At 43.6% G+C, this 20132-nt stretch overlaps 1 protein-coding gene across 2 annotated transcripts in view; it reads right to left on the bottom strand.

Annotated features, from left to right (window-relative positions):
• Positions 1-3291: 3291 nt before the first annotated feature.
• The window catches only part of TPD52 (tumor protein D52), a 347528-nt gene continuing 330687 nt past the window's right edge, over positions 3292-20132 (bottom strand). For both annotated transcript variants that reach the window (XM_078687112.1, XM_078687111.1), the window contains exon 6: positions 3292-5341. In XM_078687112.1, the coding sequence (XP_078543238.1) occupies positions 5228-5341 (114 nt within the window). In that variant the 3' untranslated portion in view covers positions 3292-5227. The remainder of the gene's footprint in view (positions 5342-20132) is intronic.

Here is a 20132-nt window from a genome sequence, read left to right as displayed (position 1 = left end):
TCAAGTGCGGGGTAGTGGGGATCCCGGATTGCGCCACTTGCTCCCAGCTGTGAGGCCGCCCCGTCTCAGATTAGGGAGACTGGGATGGCTGTGCATGGGTCTTTTCAAGTGGCAGTTGGGTGGTGGCTGTGGTAGTCCCTAATGGGAGGGCATGCCTACTTTTGGATCGACCTTTTACTGAACAAGTCCTGCAGGTTGCTTGTAGACTGTGTGTTTCGAGGGTTATGCTCAGGTAGAGGTAGGTGAGGAGGGGTAAATGGTCTGCAGTGGATTCCTCTTTGTATGCTCACATTTTTCCAGGGACTGCTAGATGTTTTAAGTAGTGAAAGTACTCCCTATAGCCTTTTAAGGTTCTCCCGCCTTGATACTTTGGGCCATATTTGTCTTTAAAACATTTGAAGGACCTGCATTATATCAAGTCTCAGGCATGCTACCTGTGTTTGGACTGGAGGACTATGTCTTGAATTGGGTCTGTGTTTATTGTTGCAACACATTTATTTTTAGTATTATTAAGGGAAGGCAGCCACTCACTGGCAGTGGAGTCTACAGCATTTATGTAAGAGTCAGACAAGTTTGATCTCCAGGTAAAGACAGAAACAAAGGCTTTGTGGTCAAGGTATGACTTGTCTGTTGACTCAGAGGTAATATTGAAGCGTCAGGCTTTACCAATAACGAAGAATGAGTTAAAGCAGAAGGCATATAAGAAACCATTAAGTGCAGATAAATGATACACTAAAAATTATAAAAAGGTTATACATTTTTATGAAGCCAAGAGCATTTCAGGAGTAGCAGAATGTTTACTTATTGTACCCAATCTGCGCTGTGTACTTCTACTATTTAGGGTTGAGGTGTAAATCATCACCTCGAATGGAGCTTCAACTTCATTACAATTCTAATTCCCACTTGCTTAGAACTAATGAATTTGCTCATATTATGCTCCTCTGTCCAGAGTCTAAGTCCAGGAGCACAAAATACATGAAACCCTAGTTCTAGGTTGATTTTCTTTTTTAGTTGAACTAAATTCAGATATATTAGTCAGTGTCTTTGCATTATTTTTATTGCCAGTATGAAAGGCCTGTTTTTCATATTTTTACATTAGCATGTTTTTTGTAAATTCACAGTTTTTAAGGTTTTATTTTTTTTAATATATAAAGCGTGCTAAAGGTCAAAATGCATAGTACAATATTTATAACACCGAATATTATTGCTTGTCAGTAAGGACAACATTTATTACCAATAATTAAAAACGGATAGACAAAACCCTTGTTAAATTGATTAGAACATCAAGGAAGAGATGAAAGAGGCCTCTGAAAAAACTAACCACATTGAGACACTCCGTTCCAACAAACTACTACAAATTCTTGAAGCAGCCATAGGAGAGTGGGATTGTCCATTTTATGGTAGGCATAGGAGAGGCCCAGCAGATTCAACATACATAGCTGTTCCTTACAAGTTACCTTCAATATACCAACTCAGAAGGTCAAGTAAGCTATGTCCACCCTGTTAATGGATTGTGAATTGAGTATAAGTACTAACCTATGACGTAACTGTATTCCGACATATAATGAACCCCGGGTGAGGTGCTATGTCTTATCCTAGATGTGAACAATTAAAATCGATAAAATTATGTTACAAAAAGCTGTTTCCACCCTCAGTCAAAGTTTAAAACCCACTGGAAAGGAGTAAATAAAGTGCCAGTTCTAAAGGTCAGCCTTAAATAATTTTGCTTTTGCTTTATGAAGAAAGTAGCCAATAAAAGGAAGGCCAGAAATGGAAAAAAGGTTCCGTAGACAAACAGGAGTCTAGCAGGGGAGTGCGGGCAATTTGACCACCTTTTACTATCCAAGGAATACCACCTTGTACCAGCTCTTCCTTGAGAAGGCCTTTAGTTACATTTGCACCTTTTCTGTAACCATAGGCCCCCATTAAAGCTGAAATACAAGACCCTGCTGAGTTCTACCTGTATTGTTCAGTTATTTCAATTATTTACAGTACCTGGTTGTTTTATTCAGAGGTAAGTCTTCATTTGTACCATCTTGTGCTCCCTTTGACCTTTAGAGCCAATTAATTCCGGGCCAGACAGTCCCAAGGATAAGTGCCAAGGGTATAGAACACAACCCCAATTATCAGATGTGCTCTAGACATGCAGAAAATCCAGAAACTGTGCAAGACTTCATTGCTGAAACTTACTTTATTTGATATGAGATTTATGAAGGAAGCCACATTTAGTACTCAGTCAGTATTTGTAGAGTGGGGCTTATCCCCAGGGTATCCAGGCGCTCAGGGGTGGGGCCCTTCAGTCGAAGAGCCAGGTCTTGCCTCCCTTCCTGAAGTCGGCGAGTGAGGGAGAAGTTCAGAGGTGGAGTGGGAGGTCGTTCCAGGACTTGGCGGTGAGATAAGAGAAGGAGCAACCTCGGCTGCAGCTACGCTGGATGCGGTGGTAGTGTGCGAAGGAGGCAGTTCGGAGTTCTCTGGTCTGCTGTGGAAAGTCAGGCGGTGGTTAATCGAGGAGGAGGGTCCAGCATTGTAGAAGGGCTTGTAGGCGTGTTGAGCAGCTTGAACTTGCATCTCTTCTGGACGGGGAGCCAGTGGAAGTTTCTGAGGTGGGAGGTTTTGATTGTAAATCTAAAAACAATACGATATGAACCTCAGTTTTTCCTACATAACTTAATTGAAATTGCTATCAAAATACAATATGTAGGGAATCCAGGGCAATTACTGTGCAAGCGATTACACCCGATATAAGAACCTGATGCGGAAAACTGATTTAGAAAGCAGACTCTTGGTATGAGACGAGTGGTTCAGCAAGAATGCTTATGTAACTAAAGGTTGGCACAAACATGCAAATGTACATTTTAATTCTAGTAGTGACATAGGAAGTCCTCAAAGTTGTTTTAACAGACATTAGAACACTGGAATGATAGCGCCACTGAAGACAATGGAGGGGCTCAAGGCCAATAATGGCTGGTATAAACATTCTGCGCCAACATTCTAACGTTTGTCTTTGTGTTTCTCCCTTTTTGATTTAGAACATTTTACTTTCAGGAGATGGAATGCTCAAATAGCCTTATAGCCCTTCTGCCTCCAGCTATACCGGTGGTTAAAGGCCCTTGTCTGCGGCTCCAGTGTACAACTCTGGTTCATAGCCTGTAACATTTGGAATAGCCCTCTCCAGCGGGCGATAAGGCTATAATACTAAATTGGAGATGTGAAGCAGCTGGCCTGTTAGAATGATCTTGCAGACACAAAAGTGAAAAGGTGCAAATGTTGATTAACCACAGGAAACACATGCAATAGTAATAAAGTTCTTTATGAAGCTTTTGACATACATGTATGTTTAGTAAATCAGACGTTCTAACAAAGCTCTTTATATTTAAATTCCATCTAAAATTGTAACAACCAATATGTGGCAAAAAATTTAATTTGGCTTTTGTCATATACAAACTAATGTGTTTTCTTGGCAAAATATACGCGTACATGCCTTTTAATTAAGCAGTAGGTTTCCAACCGAAGAAAGGACAAACTTGGCATAAGAAACGCTATGTCAGAAAAAGAAGCCATGTTACCGCAATAAAAAACAAAATAAATTTGAAGTCTCTGATAAGTGCTCAAAAGGTGAACTTTGCATTTGCGTGCATAAAAAGGACTGTTTGTGCTTATAGTCAGAAAAACAACGATTCATGAAGGTTGTGTAAATCACGTTCCCACAAACACATAGTATTCTCTATTCAGGCAGACTGCGAGTTCTGCAAACCACCTGCATATGTTAGGGTCACAGCAAAAGTGTACCCATTTCTAACTTTGTGCATCCCAAAATAAAGAAAGCCACAGTTACAAAATGAGCGGACAAATCAAAAAATATTTTTTTACAGTTTTAGGTTGGGTTCCAATTGTGCTGCAATATTGTCCAATTAGATAACGCACAAAAAAGCTGAATTCTGTTTCTGAATAAGTTGTATTGGAGCCATGTTTTGCACGAATGTGTTATTTGTAACTTCAATGCTGCCAATTCTCGCACATTCGTTTTGCTATTTCTCGGTTTATCCTGTCTTCTCCGGGTTCTAACAACCAATGCAAAACAAAAACAGCATACATGAAACCAGTCCTTTGTGGCTACTGCAACACCTCAGGACAGTGTCTAGTAAGGATTACAGGGTGGTGGGTCACCTCCCAATATGCTGGAATTTCTTCTCTGGACCGCCAAGCATGACTCTTCGGCTCAGTGGGAGAATGCCTGCCAAGGGTGCACGCCCGGGGCATGGGGAGCAAGGGAGTATGGGCCTAGCTGATTTTAGGGTGTACAGACCCCGCCCTACCCGGGTCCCAGCACAACCCAAATCCACCACACGCTCTTACTAGCACCACCCCCAACACTGTAGAAATAGAGTATCCTCTTCAACGAAACAGTATTAACACAATTTGCAATCTCTGTAGAACCCCAATTGAGAAAGAAGAGTCAGTAGTCTTCCTACACACAATACTGAAGTAGTCTGCACATGAGAAAATATTAAATTAATACATACAACTTGCACAACGATACCCAGATTCTTGTAAAATTGTGGAGGCACTCCATCTGTGAGAGTGAAGGTTTACATTTAAGTCCATCAAAGAAGCCTTGATACAGATTCTGTAAGACATGGAGAAGGCTGCTTCTAAAAAGCTTTTAGGAATATGAATTCCCTTCAGTGTATTTCCTCCCTGTTCTTAGCTCATTTCTGGAATGTACAACCGTGAAATATTATCAGGGACATATATGATAATGATGTAACAATTCCCTTGGTTTCAGGAATACTGTTGTTGCTGTTGGTATAGATTATTCAGCAGGGCAATAAAAGCACAGCAGCCATTTTAAAGAAAATAACAAAATAAAATGCTGAGTTTTTCAAGCAAAGAAGAAAGTGGAAAATAATCAATTTACACATGCTACAACGTACATTTCTAGTACATTTCGTAGTTTTCTTTTGATTTTCCTTTCCACAAGCTTGTGTAAGACGTTCAGCATAGCGAAAAGAGAGTCTAACCTGGAAAACTATCCGAAACATATAGAAAATAACTTTCCACAAATATATTCGGGAACAAATGAATACACCTTTGTAATGGAATTCCATTTAACCAGCAGACTATCTTAACAAAGATAAAATATTTTAAGCGGAATACTATGGTAAAGATGGCGGCGGGTATTTCTGCAGTTCTTTGTAGCACTGGGTAGAGCAGGGCGGTAGGCGCTTCACTGGTTCTCCTCGCTGTACTCTGTGAGAGGCTCCTTGGCACTGGCGTTGGCAGCAGAATTCAACACCTCCCCGAAATCTCCACCAGCAGGTTTGGTCCCCCCAACTTTAGTCTACAAGGACATAAAACAACAAAAACTGACATCATCAGAAATCAAAATCATGCAGGAAAAGGGTCACTTGGTATGAATGATTACTGGGTGGGTTCACCAAGGGCGGATGCTAGAGAAGCAACACCAAATAAATAGCTTAAGAAAAGCATAGCAATACATTAAAAAAATAAAACTAATATGTACTCATTGCACGCATACTATACACACTAAGATTTTCAGCAGGCACATATTCACGTTCAATTACATGACTACTCCCTTTTCACCATGAAAAGAACAAAATCCACCTGGACTAAATACAATCAAAAATCCACCTGGACTAAATACAATCACCCTGAGGTCCCAAAGGCTGGTGCCTTGACCGGACAAGTTCTTATCAACCTGGACACATTGAGCTCATAATTGCCTATTATTGCAGAAAAACTGAAGGTCAAAAGCAGCAACAATGCAAATTTCCCCACAATGATAAGAGGTGCCCCTTCCCAGCACACCAGGCGCATTAAAAATATTTGACAAGATCTCTGCCTATTGTAAACATTCCGTTTCCACACGAGGTCCACACCCTGCTTTTAGAAGAACAGAAGCGGTTTCTGGCATTTCAGGACAACCATTACGTCCTCACTGGATCAAGGTGATCCTTCTGAACTAAAACCGGACATGTTAATGACAGTTTTGAACAAGCTTTTGCTAGGGCTGCATTAATATGGGAACCCATCAGCCAATTTCAAGCAGTCCATGAAAATGGTAGAAGGAGCACTACTTACAATCACAGTCTCATTTAGAAACAAATAACCTTCTAAACACTTCAGGGCAGACATATGTCAGCCTGGAAGAGGCTGAAATCAGTACTCATAAGATTCTGAGAAAACCTATCATTCATAATGGACAGAGACGGTGTTAGCACAGCGCCACTGCCCTGTTGGAAAGATCCACCAACGACGACATCCTCATCATTAGAAATAAAGATGTAGGTACTGGTGAGACTGAAATATCTTGGTTACATTATTCCTATTCTCTCTCACTTCTTATGTCACAACACCCACTGCAAGCACATGTGAGTGAGGTTCCACGGGGAACTTTGCTGTTCCCTTGCAAAGGGGTACAGGGGGGGGCTGTCACATTTTCCTTCCTTCCCATTGGTCAGAATTTGTTTGTGCCTTCTTCCCATGCTCCCGCCAAGGCTGGGGAGATGGGAAACTTTATACGTTAAGGAGTGTATGCTGGATCTGTATCCAGTGTCTCATTCAGAATGAACAGGACATTAGGGTAAGTGTCCTCATTAGACCAGGGCAGATGCTAGACGTTTGGGTGAGGCAAAAGGGAAGATGGAAATTATTAACAGGTACTGGTGCAGTTGTAAGCTGTCCTGGTAACCATTTTATTAAAAAAAATAACGCGCCCCCCACCGCAGCTGTACACTATGCATTGCTACATCGCAGCACAGGTGTGCAGGGGAGGAGGCAGGATGATTGAGTGGGAAAGGGAACTTGCGATCACAGTTCGGCCAATGTCACAAGGTAAGGCCTGCCTGTTTTTCTTCGTAGGAGGCTACAGACAGCACCTGGTCTGTATGAAGATCGAGTAGTAGGAAGTCGGAGAAGGAATCAAACATTTCCTTCCAGTCCCCTTTCTGCACACTATGTAGCAGCCCAGCTCTTGCGCAAGGTCGGTGATAGTCTGAACCTTTCCTTTCTGAGCAGGCCAGGTAGGCTCGATGTTGACCACTCCCAAGTCACTATGATGGACAAAGTGAGAGAAGTGTAATTACCTTTGCATGTTATGCACCAACAAGTTTTCTGCTGTTTTTTCTTTATTTCATTTCTTCAATTCCTCTTTTTGTTGGTAATCATAGTGAGGGCTTAATGGAACGAGACCTCCTTCCTCAAAAAAACAAACAAAGGGCATGACCATCACAGAGATGGTTTTCTTTAAATGAACAATGACTGTCTTGGTTCTGCCCCTCCACCTCCAGGTTCTGTCAACCGGTAGAAGCACAGAGAAGTAGTCGTGCCACTGCTTTTCCTCTGAGGTCTTACTCAGAGGGCTGAAGCCTGAGATTTTGAAACAAAACATTCTCTCCCCAACACCCAACTTGAGTTAAAATGACAACAGCCACCTTGAATGCATCAGTGCTAAGGGTCTCAGACAGTAGAGAAAGAGGGCCAAAAAGGATAACGGTGCAGAGGGACACAGCAAACCAGAGAGGTCGTGTGCTGAATCAGTGGCAGATGGAGGGTCGTTCAGCTGGTGAGCAGTCAGACTAGGGCAAACAAAAAAGACTGAGTAACTCGTGCCTCGTTCGCCCTCCCTCCTATATCCTTCTTTTGTGCATCATGCAATTCATGTACCACTGATGTTTTTAGTGAACAGATTCGCCACACCAGAAGAGCAAAGAGGTCAACCCCAGGAGTACAAAAAGAACAGCGAGAATTAAAGTGGAAACACTTTGGTAGAAGGGTATTGAGTGGCAATGACATACATGGGAACAATGAAAAAGAGGGAAAGCAGAGTGCAAAAGAACGTGCATCTCAACAACTGAAGGCCACAGGACCTGCGGAACACTTCATTTGGAAAGCTGTCAAGCATGGCTAAAGAAGAACTGATGGAACAGGGTTTTCCGTAAATAAAACCTGCTCAGATTAAACTTCCCATTGCATGAAAATCATTAACAAATGTTGAAATTAACAGATCGTGTTACTAGACAATTTAGACGTGGGAATATGAGAAAGGGTTTAAGTAGTGTTGCAAGATGGGTACGGAGTTCCTCTGTGTTAGTAGGTTCGAGAGGTTTGGAGCATGAAAAGGTAGTAGGGTCACTAGAGGACCACTATTGCGTGAGGAAAGGAGAGGGAATTCTCCTTGTGGGAACTAGGGCTCTCACACACCAAGCAAGCTAGGTGTCACGCTTCATCATTTGAGCCTGCCCCTTGTCAGGTCGGCGCTGCAATACCGGACGGGCACCCGGAACCGGGGCTCTTTTGTTCCTGCCGGTGGCTGCAGTGGGGGTGAGGGGCCAAAACTAGTCGTGAAGTGTCTAGTGGTAAGAGCCCTGCTCTCAAATGATCAACATGTTTCGTGTCTCAAATGTCAAACTGATCGGGGCACTTCTTCAGGATCAACGTTATCTATACTACAAGATAAGTGGAAACTACATAACCCGTATTTTCATAGTAGACCTGAAGGTGGGACAAAAATAGGTAGGGGAACATGTTAAAATCACACATTAATAAATACATTATCTTTAAGTTAGCCATTACTATCCAGCGAAGTGGTGCTCGTGAAAGGATCTTATATTAGATGCTCTGTCACACAGACTCATAGTGAGTGATAAGTGTACAACCAAAACGGGGTATCTTCAATATTTAAAACATACTCTGATTGTGTCACCCACTCGCAAGGTTGAAGCACTAAATTCAGTAAAAGCAGTGAAAATGGTAATCAGGACATAGTAGGACTCACCTAAATTGTCGGCAAAAATTGTTTGCTACAGTAGCTGGCGGTTTAAAGGACACCAATTGGGTCCTAATGGGGGAAAAAAGGAAGAAGGAGTAGCCGTCGAGCTCCAGTTAACAAGCCATCAAAATTGGCCATCGGTGGTAGCTCAAGTGTAGCAAATGTGGTGATCAATGCACAAAGGTGAGGTCATCCAATAGGTGGCCTCGCCACACCGCGGATCCAACAAAATGTCCTGGGTCACGGGCGCCGCCGAACCCCCGCTCCAAGTGCACCCCCGCGGCGCCTCCAGCAAAGCCGGAGATCGTCTCGTAAGTACATCAGAGCAGATGCGGCCGATGCGCCTGCCAACCCAGCACACCAAGAGTGGTTTCCTCAGTAGGTAAACCCAACAACAGAAAGAGCCCAGAGCTTTGGTCACTCACCTCGTGAGGAGAAAACAAGTAAGGAGAATCACCAGCATGTAGTACGCTCTCAGGCGAACGACTTACCCTGCCGCCTACACCGGGATGGTGAAGGTACGTCGGCGGTGGGTCTTGATGTGGTGAAGAGAACCGGTCATGTGACTGGTCACGTGTGTAGCCAAAAACCAGGACATAGAAGGACTAGGACTAGGCTTAGTAGAAATGATGCAGCGGTAGTGGCCATCTTGTAAAGGGGTGCGTTCATACGGATCACGGATAGTATTGAGAACCGTAAGTGCCTGATGTCACCATGGAGGCTAGTCTGTAGTGGCGGAAAGGATACTAAGCAACACTGGCTTGTGTGTAGTGAGTGGCAGTGCTATTACTTAGGTCATCAACGGTAAGCACGGACTCGTATGTATTTATACCTAATGAGTGGCAGTACTATTTCTTAGGTCATAAGCAGTAAGCCGGTACTTTAGCTAAGTGAGTGTCTTAAGCAGTAAGCTGGTAATTTTAACTGGGCGAGTGTCTTTTACAGGGTGGTCACGATATTCAGTAAAGAGACGATGAAGCCCTTGTCAATGTGGTGCTATTGTGACAGTTCAGAAAATGAATCATGTGGCGCGAGGGGTCACTTCATTGTGGGAACTCATTTGTCATGCAGGTGTTAGTAGCTCAAGTAAACGAGCAACAGAGAAGGTCAATGTTGTGGACAGGGACGTATATTCCCAGAGCAGTTTCATGTAGCTCAGTTCAACGAGCCCCAAGGAATGTCATTGTTGAGGTCAGTGATGTGTATGGACAGTCTGTGCACCCATCTCTATTCAGTTCTGAACAGTGCAGTTTTAGTGATTACTGGAAAGGCTTCCAGTATCGTCCAGCATAGATAATCAGGGGTGTGTGGTGTTTCTTTGTAGTGAGTCTACAGTTATGTCGTGACTCTGACAGTGGATGTTGCTTCTGTGTTCGGCGTTCCTGGTCTTAATGGGTTGCATAGTCATTCCTACGTACTTAATGCCGCACGGGCTCCTGAGCATGTAAATGTACTGTTTGGTATTACAATTAATGTGTTTCTTTTGCGTCCATTTGAAGTTTGGTTGAAGTAATAGTTCTTTGGTTGCAGTAGTTAGCGGGCACACTACTTATGAACTACAAGGGTAGTGTCCAGTCACTGGTGGCAGACCCCACAGAGTCCTCTGGGTGTCAGTGTTGTTTTTTTGGTCTGGTATGCACCTATGAGTCCTTTAGGTTGCGTGTTCTTTTATACGCAAACCTGGGTCTGGGAAGTTGTAAATCCCCTGTGTTTAGAATCTGCCAGTGTTTGAGAATTATCTTTTTAATTCTTGCAGAATCTGGGGTGAAGGACTTAACACACGTAAGGTTATCGGTGGGTGGTTTTGGGTGAGCTTCAAGTAACTCCTCCCTTGGGTTGTTCCTTGCCCTTTTCAATGAGTCTCTGACTTGTCTCTCAGGGTAGCCTCTAGCCTTGAGGTTAGATTCCAAGGTGTTTGCTTCTGTCTTGTAGTCAGCATTTGTGGTGCAATTGCGCCTAATTCGTAAGAACTGGCCGACCGGTAGATTGTCCCGCAGTGCTTTAGGGTGGTGACTAATATGAAGTAAGCTATTTCGGTCAGTCGGTTTTTTGTACAGAGAGGTTTTTAGACTCCCTGTCGTGAGTGTGATATTTATGTCCAGGAATGGAATAGACGTGTCTGAGATCGTGAGGGAGAACGTGAGGTATTCATCAATTCCGTTAATCCACCTCACAAATTCTTCACAGTCAGTTTGTGTCCCATGCCAGAAAATCAGGATGTCAACGATGAAACGTTTCCACAGTTTCAGGTTGTTGTGGTACAGATTGTCAGTGTTAAAGATGTTGGTTTGTTCGAAGGCTGCCATATAGATGCAGGCTAGGCTTGGAGCAAAAGTGCTCCCCATATATGTACCCTGGCTCTGATGGAACAACTGTTGTTTGAACTCAAAGAAGTTCTTTCAGAGCCAGGGTAGCACATTCCATTATGAACGAGATTGGAGTAGGTGATGACCACTCTCAGGCGCCGAGGACTGTTTCAACGACCGCTAGGGTGGCCCTCTGGTTAATGTTCATATAGAGAGCCTCAACATCAAGGGTGATGAGGAGGTCAATCTCTTGTATGTTAGGAGTCTCATCTATGATTTTCAAGATGTCGGTGGTATCTCTCACAAATGATGGAGTTTCTCTAACCAATGGTTGTAGGAAGTGGTCGCAGAAGATGGAAAGTGGCTCTAAGATAGAGCCAATCCCCGAGACGATGGGACGGCCAGGAACCAGGGTAACACCTTTAAGGATTTTGGGTAAGGTGTAAAAATAGGGTACCCTTGGTTCCTTGGCAATCAAGAAGTCTGCCTCCTTGCAGCTGAGCCAGCCATTGGACTCTACCTCGTAGACCAATGCAGAGATCTTCGTGGCCAGTAGAGGTGTGGGATCTGTTGTGATTGGGGTATAGTATCTCACATTAGAGAGTTGACGGGTGCATTCTGCATCGTAGTCAACAGTGGACTGTATCACTGTGTCGCTGCCCTTGTCAGCCTGTTTTATTTTGATTATTGAATCCTCAACTAGAGTCCTAACTGTATTCTCTGCCAAGGTGGAGAGGTTGTGGAAGAGTGCCTGCCTCTGCGGTAAGTCTAGCTCTTTGAGGATAGCTTGTTCAAAAGCTATTACTTCAACCAGAACCATGTTCTTGTATGGTGTGAAAGATGATGGATTCCTCAGACCGGAGTAATCCTGCTCATTGAGGGGGGTATCCTTGAAGAAGGCCTTTAGTCGTATAGTGCCAAACCAATTGTGTATTTCACAATGTGTTTTGAACTGGTCTGTTTTAGGTGTAGGGACAAAACCTAAACCTTTCTGTAGTATCGCTTTCTCAGAATCAGACAGGGTGCGATGTGAGAGGCTGACCACTAGGTCTTCCTGCCTTGGGTCTTGCTCCTGGTGTCCATCCCGTTGGTTGTTTGGTCTTGCCACTGGACCCTTTTTTGTGTACTTTTTCTGTTACGCCCTCTTCCTCTGCCCCAACTAAGCATGAGCGCAAAATCCGCTCCGATCGCGGATTTTGCGGATTTTCGGCAAATCCGCGATCCGCGAACTCTCGCGGATTTGCCGAAAATCCGCAATCCGCGATCGGAGCGGATTTTGCGGTCAAAAGTTCAAGCGCGCCTAATTAACGATGGCGCCGGCAAGCTGCCAGCGCCATCCTGCAATAGTTACTTAATTAGCTTCAACAGGAAGCTCTAACAGATAAGATACAGCAGGGGCTCGAGCGCCTGCTTTATTTTAGCAGTTGGAGCTTCCTGTTGAAGCTAATTAAGTAACTTTTGCAGGATGGCGCTGGCAGCTTGCCGGCGCCATCGTAAATTATTTCAACAGTGGTGTCTTCTTGAATAAATATGAAGGGCAGGGTTCATTCGGGCACGACGGTCCTGGCACAAAAAAATAAACCTCAACAGGAAACACTTGCAAATATCAATAAAGCATGTGCCCTAGTTGAAGCTTAAATTCAGTGACTCATTCATCAGCCCAAAAATTAATCTGCTGCTCTGATCGGTCTCTGACCTTTTATACACACAAGAGGCATGCTCGCATGGACGCCCCGTCCGTTTGGCCCCGCCCACACACTCGAGGTGTGCACCGTCTTCCCGCCATTTACCCACTATGATGGACATTTCACTCAAGGGACCCCTGCGCACTTCGGCGCGATTGCATAGTGACACACACTTGGTCGCTGGAACTAGTTGAAGCGCAAATGCAGTGACTCATTCAGCAGCCCAAAAAAAAACGTGAGCGTTGGGAGGCTGGGCATCTTTGACTTTTACGAGCGCAACCCCCGTGCTGTTCCTGTGACCAGGGGCTTCTGTCTCTTAATCTGCTGCTCTGATCGGTCTCTGACCTTTTAGACACACAAGAGGCATGTGCGCTCGCGTGGAAGCCCCGTCCGTTTGGCCCCGCCCACACGCTCGAGGAAGCCCCGCCCCCAAATCCGCAAATCCGCTGAATCCGCGGATTTTGCGGATCCACGATCCGTGAATCCGCTGAATCCGCGAATCGTGGATCCGCAAAATCCGCCCATGCTTAGCCCCAACCTCCATCTAAAAAAGGTGGGTTACTGTTGATGTAATATTGATTAGGAAGTTGGTTCCTTCTCATGTTATTACTCCTTCACCTCCGTGTACTGGAGTTACTGTAACTAGAGTCTCTCCTTTCAGAGTTATCATCAGAGGAGTAACTCGTTTTAGTTGACGTATAGTCTATACGTAATGGACCACCATACCAAGGGCCACCGCAATACCGTGGGCCACCTCCTCCTCCCTTCTGGCAGTTCCCCCAATACCAACACGGTCTACCTCAATACTTCAACACTTTTGCTCCAAGCCTAGCCTGCCTCTATATGGCAGCCTTCGAACAAACCAACATCTTTAACACTGACAATCCATACTACAACAACCTGAAACTGTGGAAACGTTTAATCTATGACAACCTGATTTTCTGGCATGGGACACGAACTGACTGAAGAATTTGTGAGGTGGATTATGGGACTTAATGAATACCTAAGGTACTCCCACACGATCGCAGACACGTCCATTCCATTCCTGGACATAAATATCACACTCACGACAGGGAGTCTAAAAACCTCTGTACAAAAAACCGACTGACCGAAATAGCTTACTTCTTTATACCAGTCACCACCCTAAAGCACTGAGGGACAATCTACCGGTCGATCAGTTCTTACGAATTAGGCGTCTAACCTCAAGGCTAGAGGCTACCCTGAGAGACAAGTCAGAGACTCATTGAAAAGGGCAAGAAACAACCCAAGGGAGGTGTTAATTGAAGCTCACCCAAAACCACCCACCGATAACCTTACGTGTGTTACGTCCTTCACCCCAGATTGTGCAAGGGCAACTTTTAGCATGCCTCTGGGACAGCTTGGCAAAATCTTTGTATTTCCGGCACTCTACCTTAACTGCAACTGTTGGATGATGGAGTGGAGTAACTAGATAACCTGAGATGCTCCAGGTCCCTGAGGTTCCTTGGCGGGCACACCAGCTAAAATGAGGCAGACTTACTTAATTGTCTCAAAGCCTTCTTCCATCTACAGCTATTTGATACTTGGAACATCCACCTACAAAATTAAAAAATGTAACTTTGAAGTTTGATCAATTTACGACTAGTAAAAAGGGATTGTGCTGGAAGTGTTAGATGGAGAGGATAAAAGTGAAAGAATAGTTAAATCTGCAGCATTACACAAGGAGAAATGCAATCTGAACCACTGTATTCTACCATTTCCTGAACTCAACCTAATATCTCATGAAACCCAAGAGGAATCAAGATTTATTCAAGAAAGCAGCGAGCAGAAGTGCAGCAGCATCAAAACTGTTCCTGGCCGGACTGCGGATTGCAGCTGGTGACAATTAATGTATTTTTGAGAGTTGGGGCATCAACACAGTTAATCATAACTTTGGCAAACTGGGTTGGGAAGATGATACAGAAGGTCAGGATCTCCTGACGACATCTGAGGGGACTCTCCTTTGTCAACAATTGAGCCCACAGAAGATTTGACAATAGAGCCTTGAACTGTACTTGGCAGTAGGATAGGGTCATGACCCTAACCTCTCTGCTCTGCTGTAGGGGGACATGGTACACCCCTTTACATGCTATAATGTACTAGCAAGGTCACAGGAATATCCCTCCATACTCTCTCCCCACCCACATTCCTTGGTACCCACAAGCGTGGATGGACACTTCAGAGTTCATTGTAGCCACTTGTTATCAACCCCTCTCATATTCAGTTTATCGCCCTGATTTTTCTTTTTATAAAGCCTTCCATGTATGTCTTTCTCTCTCCCTTTTCATAGTCCAAGATCTTCTATCCTGACATTGGAAACATTGTGCAGTTTTAAGACTGAGGCAAAAGCTCCCAAACAAGGAATGAGAATTTTCCAATGGTTTTCCCATCTTACCCAATTCTATATCATCCTCTTTGGGATGTTCTTTGAGTCAGACAATGTTTCTGAAAAGAATCCAGGGTTTTTCAGTGGCTCTGCATTGGGAGTAGAGGAGATTGTTCTTGATGTTTTACTGGTGCACCTAAAAGTGTCAATAAAAACGGTTAAAAAAAGTTCATGCAACACCTATGTTCAGATCGGTGCCAAGAGCAGTGCTAAGAGTTTACCGGAGGCTTTACCAATCCAGAGGAGGATGGAGCTCTCCAGTCCATTGTTGGGTGCTGTGGGCAGATCAAAGCTGCACTATCCTCACTGCCTGGAATGCTCTGGTATCTCCGTGCTCGTAGTCAACCAGAAGGGTGATCTGCGAGTTGCTTGAAGAGGTGAACATAAACAGCAGTGTCAGGACTGCAAAACTGAGCCATCCCTGAAGAATGTCAATCATGAGCTTAGCTGGCCATCTGAAGAAAGGATTACGGACTGTCCTGGGTGCAACGATATCCTGCCTGTGAGCGAAGGAAGGACGCACCAACCCTGCAGAAGTAGCAGATAGTGGAAGGGACTGCTGTAGCTAACCCTGCTGTAGGGTATATCCGACAGACTCGTTAAGCACCGGAGAAATGAATGCACTGCCAGGTCCAGCAGTCCAATCGTCGTGACATATCACCTTCAGAGCTGCCAGACACCTGGCTCCTGCTGGTGTCCCATGTGCCCATAAAGCGGGCTGTGTGACTGCCGCACTTCCACTTGTCTCGTCGGGTCGAGACCAATCCTGAAAACAAAGTAACCAAAGAGGTACTGGGTGTTCTTCATGAAGACTGAAGGTCATCGCCTAAAAGGTTGTTTCCACAAAGATAACATCTCGCACCTGCTGCGCTGAAGAATCACCATATGTGGGCGAGTGTCCGGCATACCCAAGAAGTACTCACTGGAGGGCCGAAGCAAGCCACGATCTGCAGCCACCGCCACAAGATGGCGACCATAGGAAGCATCTGCTACTGCCATGACCCTGCAAGCGACCTGCTATGGTGTTGGCTGCCTTGCCGCCCGAAGAGTAATGCAGCATGCTGCCAGGAAACTTGTGCCTGTCATCTGGTGAGATCTGGACTGCTGCTTATTGCTGAATGTTCCTGTTGCTGCTGGTGAAGATCCCGCTGCAGCAGGAAAGCTGAACGCACTGGAACCACAGACTGGTGAAAGATTGAGAGGGTGGAGTGCGGCCCGGAGCTGCTAACCTAAACTCAGTGAGAGGCTGATCAGGCCTAGGGGAACTGTGTGATAACCTAGATACATGGGGGGATGGGGAGAGGTAGGAGCAGCACCTGCCAGTTTACCTGATAAACTCCAAGCCTGGTGGGGAACCCAGTACCGGAGGAAGGAACCCCTTAGAGCCAGGTGACAGTCCATTCAGAGGAAGGCCATAAGAGTACCAAGCCCCACATCCAAGAATCAGGAATTTATGCATAATTTAATGAACAGTGACTTATGTTTTTGTGTACTAAAAGTACTTCTCTATTTCTATAGAGAAGTACTGGGATGGGCTTTGATTTGATTACACTGATGGGCAGCGGTATTTATTCTTGAGCATGAGTTGCATACTAACCTCCCTGAAAGGGTTGTGACTGCTTGCCTACATTACCCTCAGAATCTAGTGTGGAAAGGTTTGTGCCCAGTTTGCAAAGCCATAGGAAAGGCCACAAGAAAGCAGGTTAAAAGTACTCAACCCCCAAGGTTTCGGACCAGTAACCCTTGGGTCCCCGTGTCCTCCTGAAAGGTGTCAGACACACAATGCTTAAAGAAACATGGGTTCAGGATTTGCCAGACATACAAGGTTTCTCTGCTGTAGGCCTCCCTTGAACTCAGCTAGGTAGCAGACGATGAGCCAGTGGTCTGTTAACACTATTAACCACTAAGATTTCAAAGGTTGCTGAAATGTGTGATTAAATTAGCATTCAATAGATCAAAATTCTCATTTAAGATTATATTCAAAATGTTTGTACATAAGAGCTTGATGCCAAATATTGAGGAATTTATTTATTTTATGGAAGACCTTGAATGCTAAAAAATGCTCTAAGGATTTGTGCAGGTGACTTCAATATGAAATTGAATCTGGCTACCACTAGCCATTTCATTTATGAAAGAGTGTAAAATCCCTAAGGCAGAATTCCCAAAGTCTCTTTCCTAAAAGGAAGCAGTTAAGTATTAAAGTTCCCAGCAAGGAATGGGTGTCATAACGGATTCACTGAGTTGGACTCACTTGCCGCTCTGACATTTAAAAGTGGTTAACATCAACATCCTATCTATTACATATTTGTTTTGCTACAGGATAGTTTTGCTTTGACCATGTTTCGATATAGATGGGAGTGGCCAAATGCCTTTAAAAGGTGCCCATACATTTTAAATCAGAAATTGAGACAACGGAAGTATCACAGTTTTAGTGTACTAGCCTCCGACTTTCGGTGAGAATAGACTCTTTGTATAAACAAAAACTGTCAATTTATTTCAGTTCACAAGATAAAGGTGTTATATATTACATAAGTACCAAGAGGTTTGAATGTTACAAAAAGACAGTTACATAAAGACAACTGAGAAGGGTTTTGACTAGCTGAAAATAAAACATCAAAATGGAGGATATGGAAGGAGAAGAACAAAGCATTATAATAACTACAAATGGTTTCAATCAGGTCAAGCACTAAAAATAAAACTGCATAGGTTTAACAAACACGATCTCAGTCATGGTGGATCAAAGTAGTCTAAATAAAGGGGGTTAAAAGCTAATAAAGGAGAAAAAGATACATTATCAAAAAAATGGTGAAGTCCTTAATGACGTGATTAGCCTGAGAGATAAGAAGAAATTCTGTTGTTTGGTAAATGATGTACCATAACATACCATACACCATGAAACTACAAGGTTCCCGACGAAGACTAGCTAGTCTACACAAGTTATTCAGATCAGTCAGCCAATCAGCAGACTCCTTCCGTAATCTTTACAAAGAACAACAACATAGTTAAGCTATTTTCTCTTCCCCTTTGAAAAAAAGCTATTTAATTGATGAAATTAAGTTTTGCAGCAGGCCCAAATAATCTACCAGATGAAATTACATTTTGCAGCAGGCCCAAATAATTTGACAAATTATTAGATGGGTAGCAGAAATTCCATACTTCTGGAGAGGTGCCGTACAATCCAATTAAAGGGGTGGATGTAATGTCCCTTTCAATTACCAATTTATAAGCTTGACTGATATCCAGTCTGAAGTGGGTACAGGATATAACTTTATTACTGACTGACTGAGGTGGTTTTAGGGAGGAATAATTAATGGTGGAGCACTGTTTTGCACTAAAGGCTATAGAGCCTAAGTAGGTGGAACAAAATTAAAACTCTATTGTTTTGCTGACTTCCACACAACCTCTGAAGAGGTGGCTCGCCAGACCTTTTGGTCAAAATGTAATACATGGAAAATTTCCCCGGTCTCTTATCTATCTTACAGCAACTTCATAACACTAATTAGGCACACATTCACAATGATAAGAAAGGGAAAATATAAAAACCTATTAATATTGAAAATGGTCTTAAACCGGGATAAGCAGTGGCCCAACAATTTTAGATTAGATTTTGCTGACCTCCCTAGAACCATAAAAGATAGAAACTCTTTTTCAAAAAAGATGGATGGAGCGTCACTTGTCCTTACCAATTAAACAGAAACCTTCTTCAAATTTACAAGTACCTCTTTTTAATTTACATAAAGTTTATAAGGAATTCTCGAATCAATCTTAAAAGTTCTTTGCTATTTACACAACATCGCTTGCAAAGGACATGCATTGTCCATGGTTCGATCTGTTCCTGTCCTGGCCACAAGCCACACAAGTGAGGTAGTGTTTTTATCATGACAAGCCTGTGAATGCAGGGTGATAGGAACTGTGTAGATCCCTGCAGATTCCAAGAGGCTATGTCACAGAAATGTAAGGAAAATGCACATTTTTATCCAAAAATGTGAGTTTTTGCAGGGCACTGTCAGAATACTTTGTGGATTTGCCCTGGTGTCTAGTTTTAATAAATATCTGGGTTTCCCTGGATGATCACGGAGTCCGGCTCGAACACCACAGCTACCTCCATTCCCAAATCAGGGAAAGCAGGAAATGTTGATGCCACCATATTGCGTTTTAGGGCCTGTTGTGCCACAGGAGTTAGGCCCACCCATGGGGTACAGGTTTTCTTGGGAGAGTTCTGGGTGGTGGGAATTATGTGGATCCTTGCAGCTTTTTCACAGAAAAGTAAGGAAAATATTTTTTTTTAGACAAAGGTTGCGGTCTCATGGCCTTATGGGTAATGAAACATCATGTGACCCACACAATCCTGGACTCTCCTAGGTGCCCAGTTTTCAGAAATGTTCGTTAGAGCCTTTGCTGTCATAGTGCAAAGTCCAGAACCTTCTCACACAGAAATATGAAGAAAATGTGTATGTTTAGCCAAGGTTTGAGGTTTGCAATGCTTTATGGTTAAGAAAACTTTGTATGATTGACACAAGTCACATCACACTGAACTTTCCTGGGTGTCTAGTTTTCGGGAATGTCTGGATTTGGTTAATCTGGGTGGTAGATGAGCTGCAGCACAAATTCAGCAGCTACCCACAATATATAAAAAAAGCATTGATTTAGCCATGTGAAATATAGTGTCTCCAGGTGACATTCAAGGTGTTTTGTGTTACAGGTGCTAGGCCCAGCCACCCTAGTGGGTTATTATATTTTTTCATGTGGACACAGAATAGAAGAACATTTGGTATAAGTCACTGAATTTCTCATTTTTGGCTTTCAGATGTCAGCCAGTGTGAACGTAAGAATACATTTTTCAAAATGCCCTCTGTATCACACAATATTATGGGTAACTCCAAAACCACTATTCATAACCTCAGTAGTTTGTGCACATTTCAGCAATAAATAGGTTTCCCTCATAC

This window comes from Lissotriton helveticus, chromosome 4_1, assembly GCF_964261635.1.
Source record: "Lissotriton helveticus chromosome 4_1, aLisHel1.1, whole genome shotgun sequence".
Classification (NCBI taxonomy): domain Eukaryota; kingdom Metazoa; phylum Chordata; class Amphibia; order Caudata; family Salamandridae; genus Lissotriton; species Lissotriton helveticus.
Note: the sequence above shows the minus strand (reverse complement) of the source record. Positions and strands in the feature narration are given on the sequence as shown.